Source organism: Ranitomeya imitator, chromosome 2 (assembly GCF_032444005.1).
Source record: "Ranitomeya imitator isolate aRanImi1 chromosome 2, aRanImi1.pri, whole genome shotgun sequence".
Classification (NCBI taxonomy): Eukaryota; Metazoa; Chordata; class Amphibia; order Anura; family Dendrobatidae; genus Ranitomeya; species Ranitomeya imitator.
This window is the reverse complement of record NC_091283.1, coordinates 801205039-801219657: the sequence shown is the minus strand read 5'-3', so window position 1 is coordinate 801219657 and position 14619 is coordinate 801205039. Positions and strand designations below refer to the sequence as shown.

General features: G+C 40.1%; 1 protein-coding gene across 1 annotated transcript in view; it reads left to right on the top strand.

Moving 5' to 3' along the window:
• Positions 1-388: 388 nt before the first annotated feature.
• Positions 389-14619, top strand: part of LOC138666834 (scavenger receptor cysteine-rich domain-containing protein DMBT1-like) — a gene marked incomplete at its 5' end in the record, with an annotated part of 58526 nt that continues 44295 nt past the window's right edge. Inside the window, 5 exons of the mRNA XM_069755011.1 lie at positions 389-689; positions 4382-4705; positions 6453-6764; positions 8501-8818; positions 10462-10779. Coding sequence (XP_069611112.1) covers positions 389-689; positions 4382-4705; positions 6453-6764; positions 8501-8818; positions 10462-10779 — 1573 coding nt within the window. The remainder of the gene's footprint in view (positions 690-4381; positions 4706-6452; positions 6765-8500; positions 8819-10461; positions 10780-14619) is intronic.

Below are 14619 nucleotides of genomic sequence, written 5' to 3'. Positions count from 1 at the left end.
AAATACAGCACCACTATCCTAGCCAAATTCCTAACAAAAGCATTAGTGGAAACACAATCATTTACTAAACTGTTCCTGAATTCTGCTGACTTTAAGGGAAAATGCTCTTAAATCCGTGCACAAATCCAAATGAGCTATGTTCGTGCCAAATTTGAGATTGCTGAAAGTTTTTCGGATAAGTCCGCTTATCACTATTTATAAAGAATTTTTTTAACATGTATTTAGGTTTTAAACACTACAAAGGGCTGAATAGGCAGGGTATTTAGTAACAATAATACAAATGCTTTATAGGGGACCTGTCAGGTTCCCTTTAAGATAATTTATAATACATTGTTTTTAGAAATGACCATTCTCCTTTTTTTTAGGTTCAGGTTCAGACTTGTCAATAAGACTGGTAAATGGCAATGGTCAATGTAACGGTCGTGTAGAAATCCTCTATAATGGAGCATGGGGAACTGTGTGTGATGATTATTGGGATATTAATGCTGCACAAGTTGTATGCCGTCAGTTAAATTGTGGCCAAGCACTTGCATTTAATGGCAGTGCTGCATTTGGCCAAGGACAAGGAGTAATTGTATTGGATGATGTGCAATGCACCGGCAATGAACAACACGTATGGGACTGTCTACACCAACCATTTACAGTGCATAACTGTGGACATAATGAAGATGCTGGAGTCGTCTGCTCAGGTATATTTTTGAAATTATGAAATCTTATACAATCATCTGATATCATATGTTGTTTGCATAGATTTTCAAGTAATCCACATTTCATATTTTCTACTACTAAGGGAAACTCAAACAATAAATAGTTTTTATAAGAAAATCTTAAAGGACTGGAGGTACTTTGGTTCCTTCCCCATTAAGTCCAAAATGTTAAGAGGTTCTATGTGGTAGTAGGATGCCTTTGTGAAGTCATTGACACAACAATAATAAGATGCTGATGGGTTTCTGTTACAGGGCTTTATTCCACATATTAATTATTAATGTAATGTTTGACTAACAATAACCAATATTTGGCTAATATTAGATTAGGAAATGTGTCCTCCTGCCTGCACCAGAATATTAGCACAAACTATTTAGATTAGTTAATGTGGTCTCCTGCGTACACCACAATAATAGAGCAGAAGATTTAGTGTCTGGAATAAACTGTTGTCAGAAAGGATTCAGATTAAAAAATGTAGGCTGGTGTCTGGACCACACTATTAGCTAAAAGGATTTAGATTCTGAAATGTGATGACAAGCCTGCAAGACAGTATTAGCACAAATAATTTAGATATAGAAATGTGACCTCCTTTCTGTTCAACAAAATCTTAGCCCAAACAAGTTTGATTAGGAAATGTGACATCCTGCTGGCACCACAATATTAGCCCAAAAGATCATGATTGGGAAATGTGGCTTTCTGCCTACAGCACAATATTAGCCCAAACTATTTTCATTAGCAAATCTGGCCTCCTGCCTACACCACAATGTTAGTGCAAACGATTTTGAATAGGAAATGTAGCCTCCTTCCTGCACCAAAATATTAATCCAATTAATTGTGATTAGGAAATGTGGCACCCTGCCTGCACCACACTATTAGCACAATCATTTTAGATGAAGAAAGGTTGATTTTACACAGGATCCAATATAGCTGAAGAAACTGACACTAAACTGCATTTCTAACTATCTGAAAACTTGCAGCAGCCACTGTAGCAGCCTCTCTGTATTGTGACACTGACAAAATCATGCCAACAAAACAACATATCCGCTTTTTATAAGGAGAGGGTCATGTGATTTTTGCAACCAATTACAGAAGCCCTTGTGTCTGGACATTGTGGAAGGTATTTGTTGTGTGATCGTCTGCCAGAATCTACACACATTAAGTTAACATAAAGAGAAAAAATTAAAAAAGAAAAACAGTCTGCCGTTCCTCTGACCTCTCCACACTAAATCCCCTCATTAAAGACCCCCCTGCTCAACATACAGCACCGCTATCCTAACCAAAGTCCTAACAAAAGCATTAGTGGAAACCCAATCATTTACTGAACTGTTCCCGAATTCTGCTGACTTTAAGGGAAAATGCTCTTAAATCCGTGCACAAATCCAAATGAGCTATGTTCGTGCCAAATTTGAGATTGCTGAAAGTTTTTCGGATAAGTCCGCTTATCACTATTTATAAAGAATTTTTTTAACATGTATTTAGGTTTTAAACACTACAAAGGGCTGAATAGGCAGGGTATTTAGTAACAATAATACAAATGCTTTATAGGGGACCTGTCAGGTTCCCTTTAAGATAATTTATAATACATTGTTTTTTGAAATGACCATTCTCCTTTTTTTTAGGTTCAGGTTCAGACTTGTCAATAAGACTGGTAAATGGCAATGGTCAATGTAACGGTCGTGTAGAAATCCTCTATAATGGAGCATGGGGAACTGTGTGTGATGATTATTGGGATAATAATGCTGCACAAGTTGTATGCCGTCAGTTAAATTGTGGCCAAGCACTTGCATTTAATGGCAGTGCTGCATTTGGCCAAGGACAAGGAGTAATTGTATTGGATGATGTGCAATGCACCGGCAATGAACAACACGTATGGGACTGTCTACACCAACCATTTACAGTGCATAACTGTGGACATAATGAAGATGCTGGAGTCGTCTGCTCAGGTATATTTTTGAAATTATGAAATCTTATACAATCATCTGATATCATATGTTGTTTGCATAGATGTTCAAGTAATCCACATTTCATATTTTCTACTACTAAGGGAAACTCAAACAATAAATAGTTTTTATAAGAAAATCTTAAAGGACTGGAGGTACTTTGGTTCCTTCCCCATTAAGTCCAAAATGTTAAGAGGTTCTATGTGGTAGTAGGATGCCTTTGTGAAGTCATTGACACAACAATAATAAGATGCTGATGGGTTTCTGTTACAGGGCTTTATTCCACATATTAATTATTAATGTAATGTTTGACTAACAATAACCAATATTTGGCTAATATTAGATTAGGAAATGTGTCCTCCTGCCTGCACCAGAATATTAGCACAAACTATTTAGATTAGAAAATGTGGCCTCCTATTAGCACAAACGATATAGATTAGGAAATGTGGTCTTCTGCCTGCACCAGAATATTCGCACAAACTATTTAGATTGGGAAATGTGGCCTCCTGCGTACACCACAAAAATAGAGCAGAAGATTTATTGTGTCTGGAATAAACTGTTGTCAGAAAGGATTCAGATTAAAAAATGTAGGCTGGTGTCTGGACCACACTATTAGCTAAAAGGATTTAGATTCTGAAATGTGATGACAAGCCTGCAAGACAGTATTAGCACAAATAATTTAGATAAAGAAATGTGACCTCCTTTCTGCACCACAAAATCTTAGCCCAAACAAGTTTGATTAGGAAATGTGACATCCTGCTGGCACCACAATATTAGCCCAAAAGATCATGATTGGGAAATGTGGCTTTCTGCCTGCACCACAATATTAGCCCAAACTATTTTCATTAGGAAATCTGGCCTCCTGCCTACGCCAAAATGTTAGTGCAAACGATTTTGAATAGGAAATGTAGCCTCCTTCCTGCACCAAAATATTAATCCAATTAATTGTGATTAGGAAATGTGGCGCCCTGCCTTCACCACACTATTACCACAATCATTTTAGATGAAGGAAGGTTGATTTTACACAGAATCCAATATAGCTGAAGAAACTGACACTAAACTGCATTTCTAACTATCTGAAAACTTGCAGCAGCCACTGTAGCAGCCTCTCTGTACTGTTACACTGACAAAATCATGCCACCAAAAACACATATCCGCTTTTTTATAAGGAGAGGGTCATGTGATTTTTGCAACCAATTACAGAAGCCCTTGTGTCTGGACATTATGGAAGGTATTTGTGGTGTGATCGTCTGCCAGAATCTACACACATTAAGTTAACATAAAGAGAAGAAATTAAAAAAGAAAAACAGTCCGCCGTTCCTCTGACCTCTCCACACTAAATCCCCTCATTAAAGACCCCCCCCCCGCTCAACATACAGCACCACTATCCTATCCAAAGTCCTAACAAAAGCATTAGTGGAAACACAATCATTTACTGAACTGTTCCTGAATTCTGCTGACTTTAAGGGAAAATGCTCTTAAATCCGTGCACAAATCCAAATGAGCTATGTTCGTGCCAAATTTGAGATTGCTGAAAGTTTTCCGGATAAGTCCGCTCATCACTATTTATAAAGAATTTTTTTAACATGTATTTAGGTTTTAAACACTAAAAAGGGCTGAATAGGCAGGGTATTTAGTAACAATAATGCAAATGCTTTATAGGGGACCTGTCAGGTTCCCTTTAAGATAATTTATAATACATTGTTTTTAGAAATGACCATTCTCCTTTTTTATAGGTTCAGGTTCAGACTTGTCAATAAGACTGGTAAATGGCAATGGTCAATGTAACGGTCGTGTAGAAATCCTCTATAATGGAGCATGGGGAACTGTGTGTGATGATTATTGGGATATTAATGCTGCACAAGTTGTATGCCGTCAGTTAAATTGTGGCCAAGCTCTTGCATTTAATGGCAGTGCTGCATTTGGCCAAGGACAAGGAGTAATTGTATTGGATGATGTGCAATGCACCGGCAATGAACAACACGTATGGGACTGTCTACACCAACCATTTACAGTGCATAACTGTGGACATAATGAAGATGCTGGAGTCGTCTGCTCAGGTATATTTTCGAAATTATGAAATCATATACAATCATCAGATATCATATGCTGTTTGCATAGATGTTCAAGTAATCCACATTTCATATTTTCTACTACTAAGGGAAACTCAAACAATAAATAGTTTTTATAAGAAAATCTTAAAGGACTGGAGGTACTTTGGTTCCTTCCCCATTAAGTCCAAAACGTTAAGAGGTTTTATGTGGTAGTAGGATGCCTTTGTGAAGTCATTGACACAACAATAATAAGATGCTGATGGGTTTCTGTTACAGGGCTTTATTCCACATATTAATTATTAATGTAATGTTTGACTAACAATAACCAATATTTGGTTAATATTAGATTAGGAAATGTGTCCTCCTGCCTGCACCAGAATATTAGCACAAACTATTTAGATTAGAAAATGTGGCCTCCTATTAGCACAAACGATATAGATTAGGAAATGTGGTCTTCTGCCTGCACCAGAATATTCGCACAAACTATTTAGATTAGGAAATGTGGCCTCCTGCGTACACCACAATAATAGAGCAGAAGATTTATTGTGTCTGGAATAAACTGTTGTCAGAAAGGATTCAGATTAAAAAATGTAGGCTGGTGTCTGGACCACACTATTAGCTAAAAGGATTTAGATTCTGAAATGTGATGACAAGCCTGCAAGACAGTATTAGCACAAATAATTTAGATAAAGAAATGTGACCTCCTTTCTACACCACAAAATCTTAGCCCAAACAAGTTTGATTAGGAAATGTGACATCCTGCTGGCACCACAATATTAGCCCAAAAGATCATGATTGGGAAATGTGGCTTTCTGCCTGCACCACAATATTAGCCCAAACTATTTTAATTAGGAAATCTGGCCTCCTGCCTACGCCACAATGTTAGTGCAAACGATTTTGAATAGGAAATGTAGCCTCCTTCCTGCACCAAAATATTAATCCAATTAATTGTGATTAGGAAATGTGGCGCCCTGCCTTCACCACACTATTACCACAATCATTTTAGATGAAGGAAGGTTGATTTTACACAGGATCCAATGTAGCTGAAGAAACTGACACTAAACTGCATTTCTAACTATCTGAAAACTTGCAGCAGCCACTGTAGCAGCCTCTCTGTACTGTTACACTGACAAAATCATGCCACCAAAAACACATATCCGCTTTTTTATAAGGAGAGGGTCATGTGATTTTTGCAACCAATTACAGAAGCCCTTGTGTCTGGACATTGTGGAAGGTATTTGTGGTGTGATCGTCTGCCAGAATCTACACACATTAAGTTAACATAAAGAGAAAAAATTAAAAAAGAAAAACAGTCCGCCGTTCCTCTGACCTCTTCACACTAAATCCCCTCATTAAAGACCCCCCCCCCCGCTCAACATACAGCACCACTATCCTATCCAAAGTCCTAACAAAAGCATTAGTGGAAACACAATCATTTACTGAACTGTTCCTGAATTCTGCTGACTTTAAGGGAAAATGCTCTTAAATCCGTGCACAAATCCAAATGAGCTATGTTCGTGCCAAATTTGAGATTGCTGAAAGTTTTCCGGATAAGTCAACTCATCACTATTTATAAAGAATTTTTTTTAACATGTATTTAGGTTTTAAACACTACAAAGGGCTGAATAGGCAGGGTATTTAGTAACAATAATACAAATGCTTTATAGGGGACCTGTCAGGTTCCCTTTAAGATAATTTATAATACATTGTTTTTAGAAATGACCATTCTCCTTTTTTTTAGGTTCAGGTTCAGACTTGTCAATAAGACTGGTAAATGGCAATGGTCAATGTAACGGTCGTGTAGAAATCCTCTATAATGGAGCATGGGGAACTGTGTGTGATGATTATTGGGATATTAATGCTGCACAAGTTGTATGCCGTCAGTTAAATTGTGGCCAAGCTCTTGCATTTAATGGCAGTGCTGCATTTGGCCAAGGACAAGGAGTAATTGTATTGGATGATGTGCAATGCACCGGCAATGAACAACACGTATGGGACTGTCTACACCAACCATTTACAGTGCATAACTGTGGACATAATGAAGATGCTGGAGTCGTCTGCTCAGGTATATTTTCGAAATTATGAAATCATATACAATCATCAGATATCATATGCTGTTTGCATAGATGTTCAAGTAATCCACATTTCATATTTTCTACTACTAAGGGAAACTCAAACAATAAATAGTTTTTATAAGAAAATCTTAAAGGACTGGAGGTACTTTGGTTCCTTCCCCATTAAGTCCAAAACGTTAAGAGGTTTTATGTGGTAGTAGGATGCCTTTGTGAAGTCATTGACACAACAATAATAAGATGCTGATGGGTTTCTGTTACAGGGCTTTATTCCACATATTAATTATTAATGTAATGTTTGACTAACAATAACCAATATTTGGTTAATATTAGATTAGGAAATGTGTCCTCCTGCCTGCACCAGAATATTAGCACAAACTATTTAGATTAGAAAATGTGGCCTCCTATTAGCACAAACGATATAGATTAGGAAATGTGGTCTTCTGCCTGCACCAGAATATTCGCACAAACTATTTAGATTAGGAAATGTGGCCTCCTGCGTACACCACAATAATAGAGCAGAAGATTTATTGTGTCTGGAATAAACTGTTGTCAGAAAGGATTCAGATTAAAAAATGTAGGCTGGTGTCTGGACCACACTATTAGCTAAAAGGATTTAGATTCTGAAATGTGATGACAAGCCTGCAAGACAGTATTAGCACAAATAATTTAGATAAAGAAATGTGACCTCCTTTCTGCACCACAAAATCTTAGCCCAAACAAGTTTGATTAGGAAATGTGACATCCTGCTGGCACCACAATATTAGCCCAAAAGATCATGATTGGGAAATGTGGCTTTCTGCCTGCACCACAATATTAGCCCAAACTATTTTCATTAGGAAATCTGGCCTCCTGCCTACACCACAATGTTAGTGCAAACAATTTTGAATAGGAAATGTAGCCTCCTTCCTGCACCAAAATATTAATCCAATTAATTGTGATTAGGAAATGTGGCACCCTGCCTGCACCACACTATTAGCACAATCATTTTAGATGAAGGAAGGTTGATTTTACACAGGATCCAATATAGCTGAAGAAACTGACACTAAACTGCATTTCTAACTATCTGAAAACTTGCAGCAGCCACTGTAGCAGCCTCTCTGTACTGTTACACTGACAAAATCATGCCACCAAAACAACATATCCACTTTTTTATAAGGAGAGGGTTATGTGATTTTTGCAACCAATTGCAGAAGCCCTTGTGTCTGGACATTGTGGAAGGTATTTGTGGTGTGATTGTCTGCCAGAATCTACACACATTAAGTTAACATAAAGAGAAAAAATTAAAAAAGAAAAACAGTTCGCCATTCCTCTGACCTCTCCACACTAAATCCCCTCATTAAAGACTCCCCCGCTCAAAATACAGCACCACTATCCTAGCCAAATTCCTAACAAAAGCATTAGTGGAAACACAATCATTTACTGAACTGTTCCTGAATTCTGCTGACTTTAAGGGAAAATGCTCTTAAATCCGTGCACAAATCCAAATGAGCTATGTTCGTGCCAAATTTGAGATTGCTGAAAGTTTTTCGGATAAGTCCGCTTATCACTATTTATAAAGAATTTTTTTAACATGTATTTAGGTTTTAAACACTACAAAGGGCTGAATAGGCAGGGTATTTAGTAACAATAATACAAATGCTTTATAGGGGACCTGTCAGGTTCCCTTTAAGATAATTTATAATACATTGTTTTTAGAAATGACCATTCTCCTTTTTTTTAGGTTCAGGTTCAGACTTGTCAATAAGACTGGTAAATGGCAATGGTCAATGTAACGGTCGTGTAGAAATCCTCTATAATGGAGCATGGGGAACTGTGTGTGATGATTATTGGGATATTAATGCTGCACAAGTTGTATGCCGTCAGTTAAATTGTGGCCAAGCACTTGCATTTAATGGCAGTGCTGCATTTGGCCAAGGACAAGGAGTAATTGTATTGGATGATGTGCAATGCACCGGCAATGAACAACACGTATGGGACTGTCTACACCAACCATTTACAGTGCATAACTGTGGACATAATGAAGATGCTGGAGTCGTCTGCTCAGGTATATTTTTGAAATGATGAAATCTTATACAATCATCTGATATCATATGTTGTTTGCATAGATGTTCAAGTAATCCACATTTCATATTTTCTACTACTAAGGGAAACTCAAACAATAAATAGTTTTTATAAGAAAATCTTAAAGGACTGGAGGTACTTTGGTTCCTTCCCCATTAAGTCCAAAATGTTAAGAGGTTCTATGTGGTAGTAGGATGCCTTTGTGAAGTCATTGACACAACAATAATAAGATGCTGATGGGTTTCTGTTACAGGGCTTTATTCCACATATTAATTATTAATGTAATGTTTGACTAACAATAACCAATATTTGGCTAATATTAGATTAGGAAATGTGTCCTCCTGCCTGCACCAGATTATTAGCACAAACTATTAAGATTAGTTAATGTGGCCTCCTGCGTACACCACAATAATAGAGCAGAAGATTTAGTGTGTCTGGAATAAACTGTTGTCAGAAAGGATTCAGATTAAAAAATGTAGGCTGGTGTTTGGACCACACTATTAGCTAAAAGGATTTAGATTCTGAAATGTGATGACAAGCCTGCAAGATAGTATTAGCACAAATAATTTAGATAAAGAAATGTGACCTCCTTTCTGTTCAACAAAATCTTAGCCCAAACAAGTTTGATTAGGAAATGTGACATCCTGCTGGCACCACAATATTAGCCCAAAAGATCATGATTGGGAAATGTGGCTTTCTGCCTACAGCACAATATTAGCCCAAACTATTTTCATTAGCAAATCTGGCCTCCTGCCTATACCACAATGTTAGTGCAAACGATTTTGAATAGGAAATGTAGCCTCCTTCCTGCACCAAAATATTAATCCAATTAATTGTGATTAGGAAATGTGGCACCCTGCCTGCACCACAGTATTAGCACAATCATTTTAGATGAAGAAAGGTTGATTTTACACAGGATCCAATATAGCTGAAGAAACTGACACTAAACTGCATTTCTAACTATCTGAAAACTTGCAGCAGCCACTGTAGCAGCCTCTCTGTATTGTGACACTGACAAAATCATGCCAGCAAAACAACATATCCGCTTTTTATAAAGAGAGGGTCATGTGATTTTTGCAACCAATTACAGAAGCCCTTGTGTCTGGACATTGTGGAAGGTATTTGTGGTATGATCGTCTGCCAGAATCTACACACATTAAGTTAACATAAAGAGAAAAAATTAAAAAAGAAAAACAGTCCGCCATTCCTCTGACCTCTCCACACTAAATCCCCTCATTAAAGACCCACCCGCTGAACATACACCACCACTATCCTAGCCAAAGTCCTAACAAAAGCACTAGTGGAAACACAATCATTTACTGAACTGTTCCCGAATTCTGCTGACTTTAAGGGAAAATGCTCTTAAATCCATACACAAATCCAAATGAGCTATGTTCGTGCTAAATTTGAGATTGCTGAAATTTTTCTGGATAAGTCCGCTCATCACTATTTATAAAGAATTTTTTTAACATGTATTTAGGTTTTAAACACTACAAAGGGCTGAATAGGCAGGGTATTTAGTAACAATAATACAAATGCTTTATAGGGGACCTGTCAAGTTCCCTTTAAGATAATTTATAATACATTGTTTTTAGAAATTACCATTCTCCTTTTTTTTAGGTTCAGGTTCAGACTTGTCAATAAGACTGGTAAATGGCAATGGTCAATGTAACGGTCGTGTAGAAATCCTCTATAATGGAGCATGGGGAACTGTGTGTGATGATTATTGGGATATTAATGCTGCACAAGTTGTATGCCGTCAGTTAAATTGTGGCCAAGCTCTTGCATTTAATGGCAGTGCTGCATTTGGCCAAGGACAAGGAGTAATTGTATTGGATGATGTGCAATGCACCGGCAATGAACAACACGTATGGGACTGTCTACACCAACCATTTACAGTGCATAACTGTGGACATAATGAAGATGCTGGAGTCGTCTGCTCAGGTATATTTTCGAAATAATGAAATCTTATACAATCATCTGATATCATATGTTGTTTGCATAGATGTTCAAGTAATCCACATTTCATATTTTCTACTACTAAGGGAAACTCAAACAATAAATAGTTTTTATAAGAAAATCTTAAAGGACTGGAGGTACTTTGGTTCCTTCCCCATTGTGCCCAAAATGTTAAGAGGTTTTATGTGGTAGTAGGATGCCTTTGTGAAGTCATTGACACAACAATAATAAGATGCTGATGGGTTTCTGTTACAGGGCTTTATTCCACATATTAATTATTAATGTAATGTTTGACTAACAATAACCAATATTTGGCTAATATTAGATTAGGAAATGTGTCCTCCTGCCTGCACCAGAATATTAGCACAAACTATTTAGATTAGAAAATGTGGCCTCCTATTAGCACAAACGATATAGATTAGGAAATGTGGTCTTCTGCCTGCACCAGAATATTCGCACAAACTATTTAAATTAGGAAATGTGGCCTCCTGCGTACACCACAATAATAGAGCAGAAGATTTAGTGTGTCTGGAATAATCTGTTGTCAGAAAGGATTCAGATTAAAAAATATAGCCTGGTGTCTGGACCACATTAATAGCTAAAAGGATTTAGATTCTGAAATGTGATGACAAGCCTGCAAGACAGTATTAGCACAAATAATTTAGATAAAGAAATGTGACCTCCTTTCTGCACCACAAAATCTTAGCCCAAACAAGTTTGATTAGGAAATGTGACATCCTGCTGGCACCACAATATTAGCCCAAAAGATCATGATTGGGAAATGTGGCTTTCTGCCTGCACCACAATATTAGCCCAAACTATTTTCATTAGGAAATCTGGCCTCCTGCCTACACCACAATGTTAGTGCAAATGATTTTGAATAGGAAATGTAGCTTTCTTCCTGCACCAAAATATTAATCCAATTGTGATAAGGAAATGTGGCACCCTGCCTGCACCACAATATTAGCACAATCATTTTAGATGAAGGAAGGTTGATTTTACACAGGATCCAATATAGCTGAAGAAACTGACACTAAACTGCATTTCTAACTATCTGAAAACTTGCAGCAGCCACTGTAGCAGCCTCTCTGTACTGTTACACTGACAAAATCATGCCACCAAAACAACATATCCGCTTTTTTATAAGGAGAGGGTCATGTGATTTTTGCAACCAATTACAGATGCCCTTGTGTTAGGGGTCGAGTTCCCGCTTCTGCACAGGGGGAATCTCGGGCCGATTCTGCTGCGGTCTCCCATTCCTCTCCTGCCGCAGGTAAACCTGCTCAGCAGAAACGACGGTCCTTGCGTCTGGCTCAGTCTCACTCGGTGCTTAGGCTTGCTGTTGCTTCTCCAGCTTTTGCCATTAAAGCCAGTGCTGGGCAGCAGCGAGCGGGCTTCTCTGGGACTAAGTCCTTATTTGCACACACTGAGCATGCCCAGGGCAAGATCTCCCGTTGGAGATCGAGGGTCACATGCTCAGGCACTGCAGCACATCCCATTGGTCCTCTTGGCAGGTCCTGAAAGGGCAAAACTTCTGTAGCTACTTCCTGTGCTGCAACTATATAAACTGTGCATGACCGCACGGCCATGCGCTAGTGTACAATTGTATACGTGTGTTTGTTGTGAGTGCAAGTCGTTCATTAAATACCCCTACCCTATTGTATGACTGTTCGCGTATGGAGTATGGCTGCTATCTAGCGCCCGACTAACCACTCAACGTGTCACACACGTATCAGCGTCTATTGCTGTGACCGCCAGTGCGGCGCCACGCGCCAGTAGTGCGCTTCCTGACCCACGTCTGGGTTCTTAGTGGTGTCTGCCAGCACGGCACAGTTCGCACTTCGGTGCTCTAATTACTATAGTTGCCTAACACACCCAGTTGCGGTGTTGTGTCAGCAAGTGGTCTAATCGGACTTCAATCCTGTGTCTTGGGGTTGTGTTCGCTGACTCCTTGCTTGCACTCTTTAGTGCGGTATTGCGGACCTGTGGCTTTACCGGGTTCACTTCCACCGCCATATTACGCTGCCATTTACTAGCAGCAGGTTTTCACCTGCACGGTGGACCCCGGACTGCGAACGCATCTATTACATCTTTCTTGGTGCGTTCCGCCAGTCCTAACAGAACACTAGCGCCAGGGTCTGGCTAGTAAATGGCGGACGATCAGCGTTTACAGCGGTACATCCAGCAGCTGGAGGGAAGGTTGGCGGCTCTTGAGCGTTCAACCTCAGCTGTGGATGTCACTGCTGTCGCTGTTCAAGCTGCGAGTGTAGCCGCAGCCAGTTTGTCCGCTGCCACCCCTGCTCCGACTTTATCCCGTCTCCCGCTTCCTGACAAGTTTGCTGGCGACAGTAAACTATGTCGCGGATTCATGAGCCAGTGCTCCATACACCTTGAGCTCCTGGCGTCACGTTTCCCTACGGAACGGGCGAGAGTGGGATTTATCCTATCTCTCTTGTCGGGCAGGGCGTTGGAGTGGGCAACGCCACTTTGGGAGCGAGATGATCGTGTGGTACAGAGTGCTCCTCTCTTCCTGGACGCTCTGAAGTAGGTCTTTTTAGGACCTCGTGTTACCCACGATACCGCGCTCCAGTTGTTGACTATTACTCAGGGCTCGTCCGTGGTCAGCCAGTTTGCCATCCAGTTCCAGACTCTAGCTTCAGAGTTAGAGTGGCCAGACAAAGTTCTTATTCCGGTGTTCTGGAGGGGACTGGCAGACCACGTGAAGGACGCCTTGGCCACCAGGGAGATACCCGCCACACTGGAGGAGCTTATTTCTGTATCTACCCTCATCGACCTCCGTTTTCACGAGCGGAGGTTAGAGCGGACCCAGTGTAGGCAGAGGTTTCGGCTGGCTCCCACCTTCGCCAAACCTCTAGAATCTCCTGTCTTGGCGTCCGACTCCCATGAGGCCATGGAGGTTTCTCGAGCGGGACCTAAGTCTCAGGCCGCTTGAGTACTCATGGTTTGTAAAAACTGTCATCAACTAGGACATTACGCCAATAAATGTCCACGGCGGTCGGGAAACGATCGCGTCTAGTAACCATTGGGGGAGGTTCACTAGACACAGCTGCATTTTCCTCCAAACTGTCCTTTAAAGGGACAATCCTGTTAGGCTCCTCCACTCTATCAGTCGAGCTTTGTGTGGATTCAGGAGCAGAGGGAAACTTCATGTCCTCTGCTTTTGCTCTGCGCCACGCTATACCACTAGTCATGCTCGCCAAACCTGTTACAGTTAGAGTTGTGAATGGGGCGACACTTCCACTGCAAATCACACACCAGACAGTTCCATTCTCGCTGTCCATGTCCCCTTCCCACCAGGAGATTATTTCCCTTCTTGTTCTTCCCGAGGGAATGGATGAGATTTTGCTGGGAATACCCTGGCTCCGTTTCCATTCCCCACATATTGAGTGGTCATCAGGGAGAATATTGGGTTGGAGTAAGTCTTGTATGGGCAGGTGTGTGAGTGAGTGTGTACAGGTTTCTACTACCGAGGTACCCGCAGACCTTTCTTCTCTTCCCAAGTGCTATTGGTGCTATGCTGACGTATTCTCTAAAAAGGCTGCTGAGACTCTACCGCCTCATCGCCCCTACGACTGTCCTATTGACCTCTTGCCTGGAGCTGAACCTCCTCGGGAAAGGGTATATCCCCTCTCTCTCCCAGAGACGGAGGCTATGTCTCAATATATTCAGGAGAATTTGGCAAGAGGGTTCATTAGGAAGTCAGTGTCTCCTGCAGGGGCGGGATTCTTCTTCGTACAGAAGAAGAACGGGGAATTACGTCCTTGCATCGATTACAGGGGTCTTAATGCTATCACCATTAAAAAT